Source organism: Mustela putorius, unplaced genomic scaffold (assembly GCF_011764305.1).
Source record: "Mustela putorius furo isolate JIRA1106 unplaced genomic scaffold, ASM1176430v1.1 tig00000151_pilon_pilon_pilon, whole genome shotgun sequence".
Classification (NCBI taxonomy): domain Eukaryota; kingdom Metazoa; phylum Chordata; class Mammalia; order Carnivora; family Mustelidae; genus Mustela; species Mustela putorius.
In genome coordinates this window covers 8,265,972-8,288,977 of record NW_025421296.1, presented here as the reverse complement: position 1 = coordinate 8,288,977, position 23,006 = coordinate 8,265,972, and the positions used below count along the sequence as shown (strand labels likewise).

General features: G+C 41.1%; 1 protein-coding gene and 1 long non-coding RNA gene across 5 annotated transcripts in view; one reads left to right on the top strand and one right to left on the bottom strand.

Annotated features, from left to right (window-relative positions):
- The window catches only part of TOX (thymocyte selection associated high mobility group box), a 300,451-nt gene extending 299,171 nt beyond the window's left edge, over positions 1 to 1,280 (bottom strand). For both annotated transcript variants that reach the window (XM_004768782.3, XM_004768783.3), the window contains exon 1: positions 970 to 1,280. In XM_004768782.3, the coding sequence (XP_004768839.1) occupies positions 970 to 1,071 (102 nt within the window). In that variant the 5' untranslated portion in view covers positions 1,072 to 1,280. The remainder of the gene's footprint in view (positions 1 to 969) is intronic.
- A 51-nt stretch (positions 1,281 to 1,331) lies between these two features.
- On the top strand, positions 1,332 to 15,287 carry LOC106007439. 3 transcript variants are annotated; one of them, XR_006605491.1, is made up of 7 exons: positions 1,332 to 1,415; positions 6,462 to 6,495; positions 7,765 to 7,858; positions 8,504 to 8,590; positions 9,763 to 9,960; positions 10,792 to 10,856; positions 12,899 to 13,376. It is a non-coding gene; the product is annotated as an uncharacterized LOC106007439 (long non-coding RNA). The 3 variants fall into 3 exon arrangements; XR_006605490.1 differs by lacking the exons at positions 1,332 to 1,415; positions 12,899 to 13,376 and adding an exon at positions 15,245 to 15,287 and having other exon boundaries at positions 6,076 to 7,858; XR_006605489.1 differs by lacking the exon at positions 1,332 to 1,415 and having other exon boundaries at positions 6,076 to 7,858.
- Positions 15,288 to 23,006: the final 7,719 nt, after the last annotated feature.

The following is a 23,006-nucleotide window of genomic DNA, read 5'->3' as shown; positions in this document are numbered from 1 at the left end:
GGCAGAGAGTTGGAGAAGCACCGAGAGTAACCCCCTCCCTTCGCACCCCCTGACTATTCTATCTATGGGAATAGCAGAGCTTGGCAGTAGCCCTGGCCGCCTCCCCACCCCCACCCCCAGGCCCGCCCGGGGCCACCCGCCTGGTCAGCCGCGCCCGGGTACCCCGCGGCCTTGGCACCTGGGGTCACCGGGCTGTGGGTACAGCCCAGCCTGGGACGCTTCTCCAAGCGCCGTGAGGAGTGCTGGAGCTTCAGACGTAAACTCGGCGCACTCGCCCGGCTTCTAACAAACTTGCATTTACCGCGCCCCCCGCCCCCCGCAAGCGGGAGCTGTCCCCCAAACCGGGCAACCCTGCTGCACCTCGGTCCGCAAACCGGTGTCCGAACACCCGGCTCGGGCGCCCGAAAGGATTTGCGAAAACAAAAGACTTGTGGAGCAATTTTCCCGGCGGGGGGCGGAGGCGTCTCCCTGTTCCCTGCACCCCGACTCCCGGCTGCTCCCCTGGCAACTAATCCCGGTCCGGGAAGCGGTGCCACGAGTCCCCGCAGCCCGTGAGAGGGCGGGAAGCAGAAGGGGAAACTACAAAATAAACTGACTTCTCTTACTCTCTGCCTGCGTTCCCGGACCCCAGACACACCCCCAAAGTATTCCGTGGTTTTCTCTTAATTTTTTTTAAACGCCCCCCGGCAAACCTAGGCAGGGAGCCTTAGTCGCGAACAGCAGGAAGGAAAGAATCCGAGCAAATCTTGTCACTTTACGCACAATCGCGGTGTTTGGCAAACCCCCGGAGCTGCTGCACAGTATTTACTACCCCAGCGCACGCAGGGCTGTAGCGGGCTGCGACTCGAGCGCGCCCGGGACCGGCCTCCACCGACCGACCCCGGTAGCCGAGCCGGTCCGCCGCCGCCGCCGCCCCCCTCCCGGGATCAAGCAGCAAGAACACGGTGGAAACAAAAGCAGAGCGTTCACCTTGTTGCAATAGTAGGGGTCCAGGCAGGGAGAAGGTCCCAGACAGGGAGCGTCGGGCGCAGCGGCGGGCTGGGCTGGAGGTGGATAAAATCTTACGTCCATTTCACTCTCACATCAAGCAACTCCTTTTCTTTTCCTTTTTTTTTTTTTTTTTTTTTTTTAAGTGTTCAGCAAAACAAGCTTAGACGGAACAGAGAGAGGTGTCTGGACTCAGGAGTAAAAGAAACACCTTCCTTCCCTCACATCCGTTTGTGGTTTGTTTAAGAAGAGGAGAAAAAAAAAAAAAAAAAAAAAAAGAAAGAAAGAAAAAAAAAAAAGAGGGGGGAAAAGCGCTCAACTCTCCCCCAAGCCGCGGCGCGCACCCGTCGGCGCCGAGCGCGCAGCCTGTTTCGCCGCCGCCTCCCGGCCCCGCCGCCACCGCCGCCGCCGCCGCTGCCGCCGGGCAGGTAACTTCATGCGCTCATTGTCCCCCCGCCCGCCCCCCCATCCCCGCCTCCCGCGCCCCTCGCCGCCCGGCACACGCGCTCGCGCTCGGGCTCTAGGTCCTGGGCGTTTTATTGGAGTCTCTGAGTTGCTCTGCTTTTAGTTTATTTTCTCCACCTTGGAGGCCTGGGATGGGGGGAGGAATGAAGAGGGGGACAGGGCGAGAGTAGGGGGGGTGAACGCCCCGGGCCGGGCGGGGTAGGGTGCGCGGCAGGACGCGGGGCCGCTTGCGACCCAATGGTTGCAACTCGAGGCTGGGGGCCGGGGCCCGGAGGAGGGAGGAGCGGAGAAAAAGGAGGAGAGGGCGGCCGGGGCAGGGCCGGGGTGGCGGGACCCCGCGGAGCCTCCGCTGTGCGGGATCCGCGCTCCTCCCGGCCAGCGAGTCGTACACAAAGGGGCTACGGAGCCCCAGCCACCGGCGGCCCCGGGGCACGGCAGGGAGCACGCAGCAAGGGGGCGCTGTGGCGAGCCCCGCCCCCGGGCCCGCCCCGGCCCCACCCCGCTCCCACCGTCCCCTCCGCGGCTGTCCCCACCTCTTTCTCTGTATCCGCCACCTCCCCTTTCGTGGCTCTCCCCACTCTCATCCCTGCGTCCCCACCCCTACTCCCAGCCCCTGGTGGAGGTGGCTATTACATGCTGCGCCGGTCCTAGGGACCGGGAACCCTCAGGGAGCGCGAATCAACTGTGCGCTATAGCGGGCTTCTGGGCTAGGGACCCGAAAGGACTGCAAGGGTGTGGATGGGCTTAAAAGCCTACCCCCTTCTGTCGCTGGCTTCCGCCTCCAGCCCTCACCTCCCAATGATCTGTGACCCACTGGAGGGTTTGCAAAGCTAAGGCAGCCCTGGAGACTCCAAAAAGACCACAGGAGTAAATCAAAGTGTAAATAGGGAAAGGTTCATCAACACACAAGATCAGACTACAGGGGAAACACGTGGGCTTGCTAGTTGCCCCTGATGGGATTCTTGTCTTTTTGTAATTGGAAGCCCACTGATGCTCTGGGAGAGGCACTGAAGATCTGGAATCAGCCTCCCCCTTTCTCTGGTCCGCAAGTGGGAGGAGAAAGTCTCCAATCATGTTTTCCCGCCTTACCTCTAAAACACAGAAATTTGCAACTTCGTTTTTTTCCGGATGGCTGCGGGGGGGGGGGGGGGGTCACGAAATTTGGCTGGAGTCCAGCAGATTTATCCCTGAGACTCTGTCATTGGTGGGAAGTCCAGGCAATAGCAGGTGATATTTACCTTCCCAGGAGGAAGGAGCCACACACAGTAGGGCCCAAGACCCTGCAAAGGAGCCTGGAAGTACTTCATCCTTTCTACTTCATTCTGTGCTAAGGCTACTAATAACACCCTGCCACCCCACACAACTGTGCAGTGCATGTTGACTGCCAACTGCTCTGTACAACTTTCTGACAGCTATGTTGTTTCCCCTGCAACTGAGAGCACCTGTCAGGTACAATCAGAGAGATCTGGAAGAAAATCTATGAAGAAAGTATAAGAAATGATAACATCATTGAGTGTCTACACATGGCTTTTTAGGAAGCTTTTACTTAGCATTGCTTTGTACTCCTTGCATCCTTTTTTCTCTTAAACCATTGTTTTCTTTCTTCCCTTCATCATTTCTAGAAGTAACAAAAATCTAACACTTTCCCCACCTCAAGACTGACATGGTGGAAATTGTGTAGGGAGAGAGAGAGCAGTGAGAAAAAAGAATTCCTCTCCACTGGATTCTGAAGAATATCCATATTTACAGGTCCTTCAGGGCATAAAATAAAATAAAAAGTAGAAATTTTTTTCCTCTTAATAAATTTCTTTATAATAAAATTTAAATGTTTTGTGTTTTGATTTTCAGTGTTCAAAATTCAGTTATAGATGCTAAAATATGCTTATATATATTTCCAAAATTTTAAAAAATTGATTTTAACTTAAATATTCCCAAATTTAAATTTTTATCATTAATTCACCATTTATTATCAACATATTATATCAATTATGAAAACTTTCTTAGAATCTGTAATTGATATCTGTTTGATGACCCTGTGAACATCAGGAAGATGAAAAGTTTCATTATCAACATTTTGACATCTAGGGAAAACAATAATGTCTATACTTTGTTCTCTAGACCTACTACTTTTCTCTGTCTTGAGAAGAAACCTACATACACGGGAACTATGTATCCCTCTACTTAATTTGTACCTGGTTTCTTTCGTGTGCAATCAGTAGCGTCAAAATGGTATGTTTGTTTGTGGCATGGTGTGAGGGGTGGGAATGTGAGCTTTTGATGAAAAAAGCTCTTGACTCCAGGGGCGCCTGGGTGGCTCAGTGGGTTGAGCCACTGCCTTCGGCTCAGGTCATGATCTCGGGGTCCTGGGATCAAGTCCCGCATCGGGCTCTCTGCTCAGCAGGGAGCCTACTACTCTCTCTCTCTCTGCCTGCCTCTCTGTCTACTTGTGATCTCTCTCTGTCAAATAAATAAATAAAATCTTTAGAAAAAAAAAAAAAAAAAAGCTCTTGACTTCCAATCACTCATACATGGAGAGTAGACCAGGAAGTTCAATTTCATGATGGAGGTGGGGGGGCTTGCTGGGATTGAAAATGGAGTTGATGATCCATCATGCCTATGTGATGAAGTCCCCATAAAAATTGCCAAAGTTCAGGACTCAGAGAACTTCCTGGTTGGTGACCAAGTGGAGGTCATGCAGAGTGGTTATCTTGGAGAGAGCTTGGAAATTCCGTCTTTTCCCACATACTTTACTCAATGCATTTGGATGTTCATCTGTATCCTTTGTCATATCCTTTTATAATAAATATGTAAACAGTAAGTAAACTTTTTCTTGAGCCTTGTGAAACACTCTGCTAAAGTCCTCAAACCCGAGGATGGTGTCATAGGATATTCTGTTTGATAGCTGATCAGTCAGAAGCACAGTTATCACCCTGGGCTTGTCATTGGCATCTCAAATGGTTTTCTTATTCTTGGGGCAGTGCAGGGAGTCTTGCGGGGCTGAGCCCTTAGCCTGTGGGATCTGATGCTATCTCCAGGGAGATACTGTCAGAATTGAATCAGATTGTAAGGCACCCAGCTGGTGTGACAGAATTGCTTGAGTTTTTCCCAGCTCAGGGGGGAATGGGAGCTCTTGGTTTAAAAAAAACAACTCTTAACCCCAATCACTCCTACATGAAGAGTAGGCTGTAAAGATTAACTCAGTGTGATCTGAAAAAAATATTTATATTTTATATAAATAAAATGCTCCACCCAAGGCCCATCATATATGGAAGGAGAGCAGTTCTCCCAGAAAAAACATGGAGGAAGTTGAATAGATAAGCCACTGAGTAAATCTTACTAATTTGGGAGATAAAAATAGTAGAGAGGTATTATATTATTTTTCAATTTCCAGGATATTCAACTTTACATCATGGCTAATTTTACTAATCTATTTGTCCATCCATTCACTCGGATATTATTCAACAAAGCCATATAAGCAGAGTCAGGCTCTATGCTATGTATTGTGTATAGGTTGACATACAAGAACAAATTTCTTGAAATAGGTTCTCTTTTAGATGTGTTCTAGTCTTCTAGAGCAGTATTTCTCACTTTGGTCAGTGGAGTCACCCCACACCCTTTGAAAAATACTCATGGCTGGACTTCTCCACCAGAGATTCTGTTTCAATCCATTTAGGGTAAGGACTGGGCATAGGAGTTTGTAGAAGCTTTCCAGGGGCTTTCAACTTTCAGGAAGGATTGAGAACCAGTGGTCTAGGAAGAAAGATAACATGGGCACAAAGGGAATGTTCAAAGCACAAAGTTTTCACGTGAGTAAATTTCCTGGCTAGACTGTTATTTTGTGTTGGCTCTCACAAGGGGACATAGCAGGTCATGTCTCGAGGTCCCCATAATCTACACTGCCCTTACAGAGACTGAGTGTGGCAATGGACTCAGTTATTCTAACGAAACCGGAATGAACTGCTGTAGAGACCCTAATTACAATTTGGTCATCTGAACTAGGAACTCTCATTACCAAAAAATGTGGGTCTGTGAACAAAACTTCTCCTTAACTAGTATTGATGTAATAAAGTTGATAGCTACCTTTCTGAAATGCCTACTATGTCCTGGACCTAGTCATAATTTTTTAACGTTGCATCTCTCTTATTTAGTTTTACAAGTTTTATTGGAACCCTTAACCACTAATTACAAACCACACTTAGCATCTTATTTTGTTCCCTCCACATCTTCATTTTGATGATAGTTTGATGATGTCATGTTTTCAAATTTGCACGTGTTTCCACTGACTGCATTTTATGGTTACTGATTCTTTGTACTATGGACATAAGCCCTAAATTTGTAGTAATGTCTCCAAACTACACACAGAATGTTTTACATCAGGGAAAATATCCTCTACACAGTCAATCCTATCCAAGACTTATGAGAGTCTAATAAAAATCACTCAACAGGGGCGCCTGGGTGGCTCAGTGGGTTAAAGCCTCTGTCTTCAGCTCAGGTCATGATCTCAGGGTCCTGGGATTGAGCCCCACTTGGGGCTCTCTGCTCAGCGGGGAGCCTGCTTCCCTCTCTCCCTCTGCCTGCCTGTCTGCCTACTTGTGATCCCTGTCTGTCAAATAAGTAAATAAAATCTTAAAAAAAAAAAAAAACAATCATTCAACAACAACAACAAAATGGCACTTCTTGAGGGGTACTCTTGGTTAGCCCTTGGAGTTAATTTTCTTTAAGGGTAATAGCCCTCTCTATGTTGAAGGTGTGGATGAAAGATCTTATAGAGGGATTTACTTTGAAATGCCAACTATTGAAACTAAAATCAAAGCATGCTGTATTTTTTAACAAAATTAATATCAGTCCTTCACTGGCCTCCTCTTATTTAAGGGTGTGCTTTCCAGCAATAGGAGATAGCTCATTCTCTCTTGTAGAAGAAAACCTCATTCTTTTAAAATTCCATTCATTTGAGCCCATGATATGGACCAGTTGTATTATAAACCATCTTGTTATGCATGTGTTTACAGGTTTACGTTCCTAACAAGATTATGGCTGAATTAGGTATGTTGGTATTTTTTCTCCTTACAACCTAACCAATGCTGAATTCTACCCCACTTCAAGGTTCTAGAAACATCATCAATGGTTTTGATAGGAAACATTTACATTTTCTCAATTTACCAGTTAGAATTTACTGTTGTCCAGAGGTTTGTTTGTTTTTTTTTAAATAGTTTTCTAAAGTAATTTAAATGTAAAGTAGAATGATATGCAATCCATAATATAATGCAGTGGGAGAACAGAGAGTACTGAAGTTTATTTCCTGGGGAGACTAGTGAGAAATGACTAGATTGTAAGTCTTTCAACCAGAAAATAAAGGATTTCAGAATGATGAGGAAAGTTTGAAGGAAATGATATAGGGTCCACAGATACCTCACATGGTACTAAATGACTCATAAAATGCAGTATTTTTTTACATAATATGGGAAGGGTGCCAGTGCCTGCACATCTTACACTGAGTGTGGGACAGTACTGGGATCTCTAACAATATACAACATTTGTGGCATAATAGCTATAATAAGACTCTTCAACTATTTTACACAGCAATAATCCAGTCCTCTCTCATCAGGATAAACTATGAGGACGAATCCTTTCAAAATCAGAATTAGTTCCTTGGAAAAGAGTGAGGCCACAATTACCCGTTAAGTAGGAGCAGCTGCAACATGGGATCGGCCTGGAGCGTGGTGGTGAAGTGTTTCTCCCATGCAATTAAATGGATTTTTTTTTAATGCAAACTAATATTCTATAAAAAGTCACTTGGAAGGAGAGTAGGTGTGGAATTGCTGAGATGAAAGGAACAGCCCTTTTGCTTTACCTGAGTTAATAGTCCTGCATTCCCAAATGCTATTTTGTTGAAAATGGACAATCAAGGGTCATCCTTTCCCATGAAGTGGGGCCCGAAAGGGACCCAGAGTAATACAAAGGAAAGATAATCCTGGCTTACTTGTACACTCTGTGTCTTATTTTGAACTGTGTCCCTAGCTGTGTTTTGTTATTGTTGGTTTTCAAAAAGACATGACGAGTCCACAGGAGCACTTCAATTTAAAGCGGGAAGGTCTCACTTGTGTAGAAACATATCAATATGACCCACAGGACTTAGGCCAGCCAGTACCTCATCCAGAGTGAGACAAAAAGGCATGAGAACTTAATTTTTTTACCACAGAGATGATTAAAGGATTGGGAAAATAAGACCTTTAGGAAATTTAAAGGACCTGACAGGAGGGGGCAGTCTCGGGGCAGGGGGGCAATATAATATCTTTGAATCGTGTATCTCAGGAGTTCTTTCAGAAACAAGAGAACGCCTTTACTGAAGAAACAACGTAAGAAATTGGTTGTAATACTAGAGCCTTGGAGAATTTAGTCACATGTGGTAAGTATTCTCCCCAGGGATCTTGAATGTATTGCCGAAGGAGAGAGTGAGCTCTCCATCAGACTGGGCATAACATCTCTGTCCCCAGTAAAAGTCAGGTCACATCCCCTGAGCACCAAGGGACACACCTCTTCTTGAAATACACCTTCCTTCTATATGATCAAGGGGACCGAGGGTTCAGCCTTAGCTCGAATTATCTAAAGGGTTTCTGTGCTCACACATTTTGGATAGCATAAAATGAAGTTCATCCAAACAGGGAACCAAGACATCTCTTGTAGTTTTTTAGAGTCAGAAAATGCTTTTTTTTTTACATTAGATTTGTCCCTGGATATTTTCAAGAACTTTGGTAACAAAGAAAAACAGCAAACATCTGATTTTTGCCAGTGAAATTTAAGACATATTGTAAAACTAGAAATTAAAAATCTTTAAATTAAATTTTGAAACTTGGAATTAACTTGGAGTTAAACTATTGAATACATTTTTAGTATGCTACTTGCATAAAAGGATACTCTCACGTGATAAGGGTGGCCTTACAGGACAATCTCAGAGCCAAAGACGAAAGAAAAGGAATCTTTCCTGCTTTATAACAGCGTGTTTTAATGTGTAGCCTTCAATTTCCTAATTCAAAAATCATACATTTTGAAGACAGCAAGAGACTCTTGAGCTCCCACTCAGGCTGATGGTTGCTACTGACTCCCCACTCGTCCCATGAAATCTTCCAGGACTGATTAGGTAAGTGATTTTGTACCCTTGCCCTGCCCAGTTCCCACGTGCAGTTCCTGATCTCTGCCCTGATTAGGTAGTCACTGTTTCCTTCCACTACAAATCCACTTATGCTTGACCTTCACGTAATGCAATTACCCGACTATCCATGGATTGCTTTAATGTTTCCATTTTGTTCCTAATGGTGCTCCAATATGTCTGTCTGTATTAATGTGTTTGATGCTGATGAGAAGCTCCTCGAGGGAAGAGATGGAATCTCTCTGAACAGGACTGATGGCCCCAAATATCATAAATTCCTCAAATGGTGCTCTTTGCAAAAAGACAACTTAACTTGGCATATTTTCCCTTGGTCTCAGAAGGAGTTGATTTAGGAAGCTACTGAAAAAAAATTCAAGATATCGTAATATGTAAACATTTCCACTTCACAGTGACAGGTTGGGAAGAGTTACAATAGTATTGCATTCTCTATGGTGCCTCAGCTCTATTATTATGGCCTAATACCATTTTTAATTAAGGCCACCATTATTAAGAGCCCTCTACATGATGGGTGTCTTACATAACAATATATGTTGGTGGTTGTTTCTCCTCCCCCCCCCCAACCCTTGGCTGCTTTACTCATTTATGTTTTCTGTGTGGCTTCTATAAGCATTTATAACCTGTAGAAGAGAAATTTACCAAAGAATGAATGGAGAGAATAGCACTTAATCAGAGGAAAGGGTATTAACAAAGTCAGAGAGGCTTTAAAAGACAAAGAAGCTAGGGAACAACCAGAACAAGCGCCTGACTGGGTATTTGGTACAGTTTTTCACATGCCAAGATGGGGGGAGGGGAAGGGGGGAGGGACAATGAGGAGACCCAGAGAACGAGTTTAGATCACAAAATTGTCTGAAAGCTGGAACATTATCTTAAAGAGACTGAGGAGTTTTGAAGGGCTTCAGTATAAGACTTGACCTTGATGCCTTTGTATTATTATTTTTTATGGACCATGAGACTTGCATGTACTATTTCCATTACAGTAAGGTTTTCATAAGTAATCACAGGAGCTTGTTACTGAAGGAGAAACCAGTTCTTCCTTTTTCTGAGTAACTAATCTCCCATTTTAGTAGCTATAATGTATAAATATGCCCAGGAAAATCTTAAACTGTACAATGTGATCCTCTGCGATCTACCTCCCTCTCCAGCCTCGTGACTATCATTTGACTATCTCACCTCTCAGTCCCAACCTCTGAACCTTAAATTAGAGCAAATACCAAACTGCCTGGCCAAGACCACAGCCTCTCAGTCTCAGAAGAACCAAGAAGCAAAATCAAGAAGCAACATGTCATCTAAAGTGACAAGAGGCTCTTCATAGAACATACTGATTCTACTCATGAATACACGTATGTTTTGTTACAGAAATAGAATTGTGTTTGATTATGGGATCAATTCCTGCATCAAGGCTGGCTTTAGTACACTATATAAAAGTATAAGTATATGGATGATATATATCAGTCTGTGAGTAATATACTATATAAGCTTTCAAAAATTATGAAGTTCAAAACACATTAAAAAAAAAAAAACACATTTGGCCTGTAGGGTCTCAGATAATGGATTACAGACCTGCCTTCCTAGTAAATTAAACTCACCAGATTTCTTTTAAAGTAATCCATCAAAGGACAATTTATCTACAATAAAAATCCACTAATTTGAAATGTATAATTTGAGGAGTTTTGAGAAATTTGTGAACCAGTACCACAATCATGTATAGAACATCTCCATCTGTTCAGAAACCAGATCCCAGAAACCCTTGACCTGATCTTTGTTACTATAGTGTTGTTTTTTCCAAAATGTCATACAAATGGAAGCTTTTACTATGTGGTCTTTTATGTCTGATTTCTTTCTTTTAGCTTAATGTGTTTGAAATTAATCCACATTGTTTTGTCTATTAGTATCTTATTCCTTTTTATTGCTAAGTAATATTGCATTGTGAATGAACACAGTTTTGTTTACCCACATGATGGGCATGTGGGTTCCTTCCAGTTTTAACTACAGTGAATAGAGCTGCCCCGAAAATCCAAGCACAAGTACCTGTATAGAAATATGTTTTCATTTTCTTTGGGTAGATATCTAGGAATGTGAAAGTTAGATTCCATAGCAAATGAATATTGCAATTATTAAGAAACTGCCAAACTGATTTCAGAAGTGACTGTACCCTCTTTCATTCCTACCAGTAATCTACAAGAAGTTTGATTGCCCCAAATCCTTGTCAACACATGGCATTGTCAATCTTTTTAAGGTTAGTCATTTCAGTGGATTTATAATTATACATATATTTTTTAAGTTTATATTTTGCTAATGACTAATGATCTTTTCATACATTTGTCACTAGTGTATCTTATTTGATGGAGAGCCTACTAAAAGCTTTTGCCTTTATAAGATCAGGTTGTTTGCCCACTTATTGTTGAGAACATTCTGGATGTAAGTCCTTTATCAGAGTTTATAAAAATAGTAATAAGTAAGTTTCGAAAGGTTTCAGAAAGCCAGGACAGTAGGAAAGAAATTCTATTTCTTTATGCAAGCAACAAACAATTGAACATTTTTAAAAAAAGATTTTAGTTATTATTTGAGAGAGAGACAGAGAGAGTATGAGTGGGGGAGGGACAAAAGGAGAGGGACAGCAGACTCCCTGCTGAGTGGGGAGCCCAACTTGGACTCAATCCCAGGACCCTGAGATCATGACCAGGGCCAAAGTCAGAAGCTTAACCGACTGAGCCACCCAGGTGCAACAACAGTTGGACATTTAAAAAAAAATTATAATAACATCAAATATATGAAATTCTTAGGCATACCTACCACAAAATATATAACACTTGTGCACTAAAAATTGCAAAAACAGTGCTGAGTGAGATTAAAGCAGACCTAAAGAAATGGAGAGCTATACCATGTTCATAGTATGAAGGTCTTAATATAATTAAGATACCACTAATCTTAATATAATTAAGATACCATTAATCTTAATATAATTAAGATACCATTCTGCTCTATAGATTCTATGAATCTGTAGATTCAATGAAATTCCAATAAATCTTTAGGCTTTTTTTTTTTTCATTGAAAATAAGAGGCTTACTTTAACATTTTTATGGAAACACAAAGGACCAAACAATTTTGGAAAAGAATAAATTTGGGAAAAAATCGTACCATTTGATTTTAATACTCACAAGAAAGATACAGTAATGAAAATCACATGATATTGACATAAGGATAGGCATATAAATTAATTGAACAAAAGAGAAGTCTGGAAATAGACCCATAAATACATAATTAATTGATTTTCAACAAGTGACAAGGTAATTCAATGGCAAAATATTTTTCAAAAAATTCTGCTGGAACAATTAGATACCCTAATGCAAAAATAAACTCTTCCTTCACATCATATACAAGAGTCAATTCTAAACAGAGCATAAACCTAAATTTAAGAGCTAAAACCATATGGATAATACAAGAAAATATAGGATCAAATCATGACTTGGGTTACACAAAACTTCTTTAGGACACAAAATGCAATTTGATAAACTGAATTTTAGAAAAATTAAAACCTTGCTTTTCAGAAGTCATTGTTAATGAAATGAAAATGTATTCCACATACTCGGAGAAAATGACAAATGATTTGTAACCCTTATGTTTTCAATATTCCTCTGCCTTTGTTCCCACTCTTTCCTCTACCCAGCATCCCCTTCCTCTGGGTGTCTGCACGCAGAGGTCCTATTTCTCTTTTAGATTCAGATCAGACATCAGATCATTATTCTCTTCAGGACAAGCATTGCAGGCTCTCCAACTGGCACATTCCAGGCTGGTCATAACATCTATCACACTCTACCTTCCCGGTCAATTTACATGTCTGTTTTCTATAATAAATAATTAGCTCCTTGAGGTCAAAGACAATATTTGTTATGCTTTGTTGGGTTCTTGGCCAACTTTTCCATGCCCTGAACCCTTTTCCCCCAACAAAACAACTTTTGACATTGCCCCTCGCTCCAGATACAGCTCCATTAAACTTCTTAAAATGATTCCTGAACTCTTCTTCTTAAAATGATTCCTGAACTCTTCTTCTTCACCCTCCCATTTATTCTTCAACCCACAGCAACCCGGATTTCTGCTTCTGAAATATTTTCTACTGAAACTATTCTAAGACTCTCATTGAATGTATTCCAGTGTGTTTAACTGGGAACAATTTGTTTCTCACATTTCTGGACTTTCTTGGGGGCTTTATAAATTGGTTCCTTGTTGGACTGTGAAGTCTTTAAGTGAAGGGATCCTGTCTTATATTTGTTGTTGTAGATACACACTGGGGAGTATCTACATGAAGAGAACAAACAGGTAGAGCAGCAGGACAAGAAACAGAGAGATAAGAGAAATCAAGAGAACATGGAGTCCTAGATTCCAAGGAGGAATGTTCCAGGAGGGACAGGTAGACATTCATCTGTTTTCTCACTCACGCAGTCATCCACACAACAAATACCACTTGAGTGCTCACTCATTGCCAGACACAGTGCTGGGTTCCAGGTTCACAAAAGCTTTTCTATACCCTCTCCTGGATGATTATCTCCTTCCATAGCTCCAACTACAACTTGTTATTTAATCCCTGTCAAATCAATGTCCCTTTTCTATTTTCTGACTCCCAGGTGCCTATTTCCAACCATCTATCTGTTATATCTGGCTGTATTTCTTTAGTCACTGGGACTCATAATATATGTAAATACATAACACACATAAATCTCAGGTCACCTGGGTGGCTGGGTTGGTTAAGTGTCTGCCTTCAGGTCACATCATGATCCCAGGGTCCTGGAATGGAGCCCTGAGTCTGAGTCGGGCTCTCTGCTCGCATGCTCCCTCTGCTCATGCTTTCCCTTGCTATCTCTCTCTCAAATAAATAAATAAATAAAATCTTAAATACACACATAAATCTTGATAAATGCAATACCCATATAAAGCGTTTTCTCCTAGAATGCTTATCTCCTTTAATAGTTACACTCAGTCCCGTAGTTAACTATAGGTCTCATCCTTTGTCATTTCTCATCTGGACTACTGCTCTTACTGAGCCTCTTACTGATTCTCCTTACCTACAATTCAACATCTTCACACCCACCTATCAACCTAGCAGACACCTGGAGCACACCATCGCCCCACTTGAACACCAACACCTCCAACAGCTTTTCTGATACCCAAATATATCAAACCATTACTCTCCAGCAATTAGCTACTTGTGCTTGTCTTAAGTTCAAGCATTTGCATCTACTGTTCCCTCAGTCTAGAGAGAACACACTCACTAGCACATATACACATGATAGCTCCTATTACCTCCAAGACATAAATCAAATATTCCTTCAGTCAAGCTGTACTAAGTCCTCCCCCCCCCCCAGGCACACTGTAGAGTCTTTCATTACTGTGTTGTAATGATTTGTTTATAAGCTCTTCTTCTCCCATTCTGGATTATATCTCAATCTCCCCTGTACTTCTAACATCTGCTTTAAAGACAAGCACTAAAAGCTCGTTTTGAAAGGGCAAGGTTTTTTTGTTTTGTTTTGTTTTGTTTTCTGATTTTGATGTGACTAGCTTCTATTAGGTGTTATTTGGGAATAGTGTCATATATTTTATGGTGAATACAGTAGTTTAAAAAAAGATTTAGCCACTTCCTTAAGTAGTGGTTTATCTCTCCCTCAGAGAAAACCAGAATGAGTTTTTTAATAAAATGATTGAAAAGGTACACTGAATCTTCAATTTAATTATTCCAATTCCTGCAAAAAAGGTCTTTCATAGAGGCTGCCTCTTGGTAAAATGTGATAAAGTTCCAACCATTCTTAAAAATTGTAAATTAATTTATAAATTTCCATTCAAAGTTTAATCTGCTATTTTCACAGAAGAAAACTCATAATGTTGCTTCCTACTGATTTAGTATCTTTGCATCTAGAGTTTAAGCCAGTATTTCATCTCTTTCTAGAAGCTTCGAGAGGCACTTGGTGCGTATCAGTGAATGCTGCCCATTTTTATTGCTTTTGGAGTTCAGTAAGGACTCCATACCCAGCATTCCAGATCTTTATTAAATTCTAGACTTAATTCTCTCAGTGTTTGTGTGTCTATCAGAGCAGATCATTTCATATTCTTTTAGCATAACCTGTCTTTTTCTAGCTCCTACATGTTTGTTCCTAGGCAAGTCCCAGCCCTGCCTTCCACTTCCTCCTGCCACCATCACTACCCTCCTGAAACTCCTCCTGGTCCTTCCTACCCCATCTGGGCTTTCCCCATTCTCCTTCCCTGAACAATTATGGGTGATTCTTTCATTCTCTCAGAGGACTTCTTACATTTCATCTTCTGTTACAGTTTATGTGAGTGTGTGTGTGTGTTTGTGTGTAGGACCCTGTTATTCTCTCTTTTCCATGAGCTGTTGGGGCGGTCCTCCCATGTCCTGTTCATCTCTGAGGCTCTGCAATGCCAAGCACAATTTCTGAAACATAAAGAATATTTGGTAATTATTCGTTTAGTTGAACGGAGTTCAAATAATTTTTCTTCAATGTGTGTTGACAAAATAATTCTAACACGTTCATAATCACAGCAAGCAGTAGGGCCAGGATTTGAACACGGCAGTTTACTGCACTTTACTTTTTTTTTTTTTTTTTTTTTTGACAGATAGAGATCACAAGTAGGTAGAGACAGAGAGGAGGAAGCAGGCTCCCCGCCGAGCAGAGAGCCGGAAGCGAGGCTCAATGTGAGGCTAGATCCCAGGACCCTGAGATCACAACCTCAGTCAAAGGAAGAGGCTTAGCCCACTGAACCACCCAGGTGCCCCAGGTTACTGCACTTTAAATCCCAGGACTTTGTTGCCTCTCCAATAAACAGAATATCCATTGCAAGATTGTTGATCCAACTGTATAGTTTAGCTCTAATCACTAAAAACCTAAAAATTGTCCTAATAAGACCAAATGTTTTCTCCTTAACAGTGTGTGAAAAAAAAAAAGAAAAAGATTTTATTCTTTCTGTGACACTGTGACATTAGTTTCAAAGAGTGGAAACATATACCTTTTAAAGAGCATTCCTTTAATAAATTTATTAGGATCTCATCATCTGTTGTCTATCTGAATTTTTTTTTTCAAGATCTATAAGAAACAGATGTAGAGACATAGAGATGTAATGACATTTACTGTATACTATGGGATAGAGCATCCCTGATTTGAAGACCTAGACTGCTAAGCAGCCATCAATGGCTTCAAGGTGGCAAAGGTGGGTTTAAAGCCAAGGATGTGGGGTTTGTAATAGACCTGGCTTAGACCTCAGTGGTTTATTCTGGATCTTTGGGCTTCGAGAAGTTGGAAGAAGTAAGGGAACTGCAAAACATCTTTTTCTTCTCAGGGTTGGGACTTGAAAATCCAAAAAGGGAGTCTAAAAACTATCACCAACTTAATATGTCCCCACATAAAGAAACTGCTTATTCTAACTGCTTATAAGCATTGTTATATTCAATTTAGAATCCAAAGCAGAACTGGCTGAAGCGATGAGGAGGCATTGGATGTCCTTCTGCATTTGGGGATACATTTGAATTCTTTTTCTTTCATGGCTGGGCTTTTTCTGGGGAACAGGCGTGGCAGAAATTCTCTTTCCATGACGTCCTTTAACAACTGTGTCAAAATTCTCCTGATCTGCCTGCAACTCTTCCTTCTTTGCAGCTGAGTTGACTTTTCCCAAAAAGTCACTTAAAAGTGAGTTTCAAGGCTATGGGCAGTTCCCTACCGTCTTCTTGGCTGAGACTTCCCTTTCAGTGCAGCAGCCCCTCTGTTGAAAATATCTCAAGTAGGTATTCTACTCTATAGGTGGTGTAAAATTTCCTTTCTAAAACATTTTCTAAAATATTTCGAGAATGTGGGGTTCTGGCAGGATACGGAGACTACAAATCAGATTAAATAATTCCCATTGCCAAGTGATCAGACAGAAAAAGAACTGTACAGAAAGGAAAAATCTCAACCTCATTGGCCATTGCCTTTATTGGCTGCCTTCTGAGAGGTCCAGTTCCGATGGGCATGAAGTGCTAGCTCCCTCGCTGTTTGGAGGAATGTTGGCCTCCTGCTCCAGCCCAGGAAAGAGCACACCAAGAAAACTTCAACAAGTAAATTTGCGCTTATATTTGGTCTATGGGCACCAAATAACGTGTTGTTCTAAGGTTTCGTTTATCTGGATAATGGAATAAGCCTGGAAGAATATATAAAAGAAAATTTCTTTTTTTTATTCCTCTTTTTAAAAAATTTTTTAAAGATTTTTTTTTTTAATTTATTTGACAGACAGAGATTACAAGTAGGCAGAGGAGATAGGCAGAGAGAGAGGAGGAAGCAGGCTCCCCACGGAGCAGAAAGCCCGATGTGGGGCTCTATCCCAGGACCCTGGGACCATGACCAGAGCCGAAGGCAGAGGCTTTAACCCACTGAGCCACCTAGGCACCCCATTCCCTCTTTTTTTTTTTTTTTTTTTTTTGGTGGCACTATTTGGCTTTGCTGTCTTTACCTTGAAACTATCCCAATGCAAGCAACCATTTCTGCCAGGGAGTAGAAAAAATTGCTTCTATACTCCTGGCTAGTGTGTGGTTTCTGGTGTGTGGGGATTATAAACCCTTGTTCTGGGATCATCCTTCTTGGGTCTTGTACATACAAGTTGCGTTATCTGCCAGACTTCGGGGAATGGATTCATCTTTTTTAAAGATTATATATATATATATATATATATATTTATATTTATTTATTTGACAGAGAGAGAGAGATCCCAAGTAGGCAGAGTAGCAGGCAGAGAGAGAGGAGGAAGCAGGCTCCCTGCCGAACAGAAAGCCTGATACAGGGCTCCATCCCAGGACCCCAGGATCATGACCCAAGCCTAAGGCAGAGGCCCCAACCCACTGAGCCACCCAGGCGCCCCTGGATTCATCTTTTGACGTTCAGTTTCCCAATCTGTACAACAAGGATGCTAGTAAGAAGACGAAATATGCTTCCTGGTAGGCAGCTTGACAACGACTGTAAGATAATAATTCTGCTATGTATCGAGCCCTTCGCGTAGGCACAGGTTTCAATTCCTTACAAGTATTATCCCACTCAATTTCTTACACCATGAGGGTGGCTCTATTATTAATCCCAGTTCATCAGAGGAGAACGTGGGACACAGAGAGGTAAAGTCACCACATAGGGAAGTCCCAGAGTACAGAAGTGCTAGCCAGGATTCCAGCTCAGGCACGGCACCTCTGCGCATGCTCCCTCCTTTAGTATGCGAATTGCTTTCTCATAGGCACGGCCAAACGCGACTCATGGTACCTTCAGAGCACACGGCCATGTGTGCACTTAATACACTGAGTACTCCTGAGCTGTACCAACAAGGCCCAAGAAGTTGTTCAGAATTGGTGAGACGCCCCAGTTCATCCCCTGCCGCGGGGGGAGGTGGAGCCCAAACACCAGCCCTGACGTCATTTCCGCCCCCGCTCCTGCCCCCACCTTGCTGGGCGTGCTCTGCTCTGCTCTGCTCTGAGCTTTCCCTAGAAGCCTGAAGGGAAGGTCCATTCTCTTTCCCGCTTTTTCTTGCCTACTATTTCCACACCTCACCCCTACCTAGTTACTCTGAAGTGTCAACACCTAAACAAATGCAGGAATTTTCAGACTTAGTGGGCTGGAGGCTTTAATAAACAGGTCTCAGGTACTAGTTAGACCTAGTTAGACCTGCTTTTTTGGGTCATCTCAAGATGCTCCATGAATGCTCTCTTGGTGAAATCTTTCTTCACCTTCTTGCCCTGGCTTGCACATTTGTTCTTACACGATGTCTTCCATATGCTGCATTGTATTCTGCGTATTTATGTATCTCAACTAACCGAGAGACTACAGTCCCCCTGAGGACAGAGATTCTGACTTGCTTATCATGCTGCATCCTGCAACAATTAGCATAGAGGCTCATGAAGAAATACAAAGATGGAAAGCCCCTATAAATCAAAGCGTTCCCATAAACCAAGTCCAAATACCAATGGCAGATCGAGAGAACTATCTTCGCAATTTATGTAAGGAAGTATTGCTATCCATAACATACAGATGTCTTCGCATTAGAAATAAATGGAACAAAATGGTTTTTAAAAATAGATAAATGGCACAAATAGTGAATTTACAAAAGGAAACATGCAAATAAGCAAATAGTAACATGTGAAAAAAATTCTAATTCTCACTAGAAACTGAGAAAATGTAAATGAAAATCACTGCTTTAAAAAAATATATATATAAGCAAAAACTTAAAAAGATTTATTTGCAGCCAAAAAAAAAAAAAAAAAGTGGGGTGGGGGGAGGTTTATGTACAATGGGGAATGTGAAGGAGTTTGAAAGCATATAATTTATGTGCAATTATGTCAAGTGTATTTGTCTCCTAGGGCTGCCATAACAAAGTATTACAGCCTGGATGGCTTAAACAGCGGAAGTTTATTTTCTCCCAATTCCAGAGACTAAAAATCTGAAATCAGGGTGTCAGCAGGATTGGCTTCTTCAGTGGCCTCCCTCCTTGACTTATAAATGTCTCCTTCTTCCAGTCTCTGCACTGGCTTCCCTCTATGCATGTCTTTGTCCTAATTTCCTCTTCTTTATAAGGCAGCCATCATATTGCATTAGGGCCCACCCTAATGACCTCTTTTTACCTTAATTACCCCTTTAAGGACTCTATCTCAAAAACAGTCACATTTTTAGACTGCTTGAGGATTTTAACATATGAATTTGGGGAGACACAATTCAGTCCCTAACATGTAGACATGTAACAGATATAGACAGATAGATGCTTGATAAATAGATGTGTGTTTCAGAACAAACTAGGATCAATTCTAAAATGTTAACGATGTCTACTTCTAGGGTTGGGATGGGATGAATAAGGAGCATTTGCTTCGTTTTACGATTTTAAAAGGTGTGGCATTGTGCAAGATTTTTTCCTTTTTGAGTTTTTCAGAATTTTTGAATAACAATAATGAAATAATAGAAAGACCACATACTGAAAATATATCATGAAACACAAACTGACCAGATGTCCATCAGTACTGTTCTTAGTCCTGAGCATATAAGAAAACTACATTTCCCAGCTTCCCTTGTACTTAGATTGAGGCTATGTGACTGAGTTTTGGCCAATGAAATAGCAGTGGAAGAAAATAAGATACTCCAAGCCTTGGCCTTAAAATATTTCCCATTATCTCCTTATCCCAGCACACTCTCTTTTTGGCATCTTGTTGAATGCAGAGGATCTGGTGAAGGAATTCAAAGGCCACTCTCTGAGGTAGCTGAGGCACTTGGTAGAAGGAAGGAGCTGGGGTTCCTTAGTAGCCCTGTGGTAGAGAACTATTCAAGATGACTGCCTGACCCATATCTGATTTTCTTTGTGTTAAGTGGCTATACTTTGGGATTCTTTGTTTCAACAACTGTCATTTATTACTTTAACAAAATATTACTAGAACTAGAACTAGCTCTTTTCCATAAAATAAATTTACTCCCCTATAATGGAAGAATAGCCATCCTTTGAACTAGAAATCACTCTTCTAGGAAACAAACTTTCATAACTAAAATCCTTAGTATACAAAGATGTGCTTTTAGAGATAGGCTTGCAGTAGGACAAAAAGTTGAGTATATTTTCACCAATAGGAAATGCTTAAATAATGATGTACTGAATTATTAAGCCTTTGGGGACATTAAAGGAATGATCTAGCTATATATACTGACTTCGAAGATGGTTATCAATAAAGTTATATACATAACAGACTTGGAGGTAAATATAGCATGATATGTTATTATTAAAATTACATTATAGGATGTGATAATTAAGGAAAAATTGGGAGGATTAATGTATGCAACTTTATTGTAGACAATTGTTATTTTTTTTAGTAGTTGGATTTTAAAAATAGCCCCAATTCTTCTCTTTTCTTTTGTCTGTACACTTTGAAACACAACTTTGCAGATTTTCCTATCAGGAGATGCAGTCCATTTACTTATTCCCTAAGTCCAGATTAATATAGGAAAATGGAAGGGACTATAGTATGTTGGTTTGGGAGGCATTGAGCACACTTTTTTTATTTTTTATTTTTTTAAATGCTTGCTGTGCTTCCACTATGAGAGAAAGCTCAGGCTAGCATGCTGAAGAGACCAGCCAAGATCAGCAAAGCTGACTACAGATGGACACTCAAATGCAGCAGAGAACAGAGCATTGCCTGGCCACCCCGTAGATTCTTCCCTCTTCTCTCTTTCTCTCCCTTCCTCCCCTTCTTCTCTCTTTTCTTTCTCTCTCTCTCTCTTTTTAAAGATTTATTTATTTATTTGAGAGAGAGAACACAAGTGGGTGGGGAGGCTGTGAAGGACACAGAAAGAGAATCTTAAGCAGCCAGCCTCCAAACCTAGCCCAGAGCCTGACATGGGGCTTGATATCATGACCCTGAGGTCATGACCTGAGCCGAAATCAGGATTCAGATACTTATCCAACTGAGCTATGCAGGTGCCCCTCTCCTACTTTCAGTAAAGATACAGTTTTCTTTAAAATTGCCATAAATGATGTACTCAATTGCCCGTCACATTCACCAGGATTAGGCCTGTAGCAATGGAGATTAGGCACTTCTTAGTTCTGGCAATGTTGAATGCAAATAGACCCTTCATGAAGCCAGTGCACCCAGAAAACAGTACTGAAGTTTTCATAATAAAACAAAAATTATTCTCTCAGTAAAAGTTGCTTGATACACAGTCTACATTTTTCTTGCATTAGATTTTACCTAGTGCATTATTTCAAATGGAAATATATATACTTCTCTTTTGTCCTCTGGTGCAAATGAGATGTGTGCACATGTTTTTATTCTTGCCTGAGACATCCACGGCCAACTGACCCTCTGTTTCCGGATATCAAGGGAATGAAGAGATGTAAAGCTTTTTATCTGCGATTTAAAGGAACATCCTGGTGGGGATATCACAAAATGTCATTGAGATGGCCATATTTTCACGAGTGGCCTTCACTAAGAAGAGAAATTATTATAGATAATAATGTAACAAAAAGACAAATGACTGTTCCAAGGGATGTTTCATATGAAAAGAATATTTTTAGAAGGAAAGAGTTAATTTCCAAAGACTGTGATTTATAAAACTAAGAGAAAAGCTGACGGTTTTTACTCTCATTGCATTAAATTGTAATAGTTTGTTAAATAATATCTCAGAATTCCTTTAGGTGACAATTAGCAGATCCCTTTCCAGAGATAATGGAGATAAGCGGTGGGTTTAAGCAAGATGTTGGTACAGAAAATAGACATTTTGAATGGTTTCAAAATACCCCCGGGGTGGAAGAACAATATTAGCTGCAAAATAGCCAAATTAAAAATCATTTAAAGTCAGATTTCAATATGGTATTTTCCTTTTCAATAGAAAGCATGAAATTATATTAAGCCTCATTTTGATTATTCAAAACAGTGAAAGAAGGATCTTTGCTTTTGTACAGCAGTGAGTTTGTTGAGCAGAAGCCTTCATTTGCCGCTACATTTCCTTGCATCATTACATAATTGTTCCCTTGTATGCCAGTTATTCCATGGGTATTGAAGTATGCTGGGCTAATCTTTAGTTATAACACAGCATTATGCTTAGAGGAAGATGCACAAATATTTTGAGTGAAGAACAAAGCTTCAAACGGGATAATTAAAATCACCTGATACTCTTATAAGGGAATTGGTTAAACATATAGTGCACTCAGTTAATGTCTAATCTCACGAGTAATCAGGAAATGCACATTAAATCACCGAAGAGACAGCACTTTTCACCTATCACACACTGTACTGAATTGTAAATTGCTACAACCTTTCTAGAAAGCAATTTGGCAAAATCCATCAAGAGGCCTAAAAGAGTTCATACCCTTTGTCAGGATAATAACCCATCCAAGAATCTATTCTAAGGAAATAATCAAAGATACAAAGATTTTTATACAAGGATATGAGTTGCTGCACTGCTTATAGCTGTAAAAATATTAAGATTTCTGAAATCTTAATGTCTGAAAGTAGAAATTAGCTAAATTATCTACATTTCTATGATTAAATGCTCTGGAGTCAATATAATCACATGCTTGGGGAACACATAATGACATGCAGAAACGTTCAAGTTTTATAGTGTGTGTGTGTGTGTGTGCGCGCGTGTGCGCGCAGTGTGTGTGAGAAAGAGAGGTAGTGGAGGGAGGGAGGAAGGAAGTAGGGAAGAAAGAGAGAGTAATGTTTAGAAAACTTCCCGTATAACAACAAAAAAGTGCATCTGTATAATATGCATGAGCAAAAATATATTTTTAAGGTGTTAGTTTTTTAAAAAGATTTATTTATTTATTTATTTATTTATTTATATTAGGAGAAAGGGTGGGAGGATGGGCAGAGGGAAAAGGAGAGAGAATCCAAGCAGAC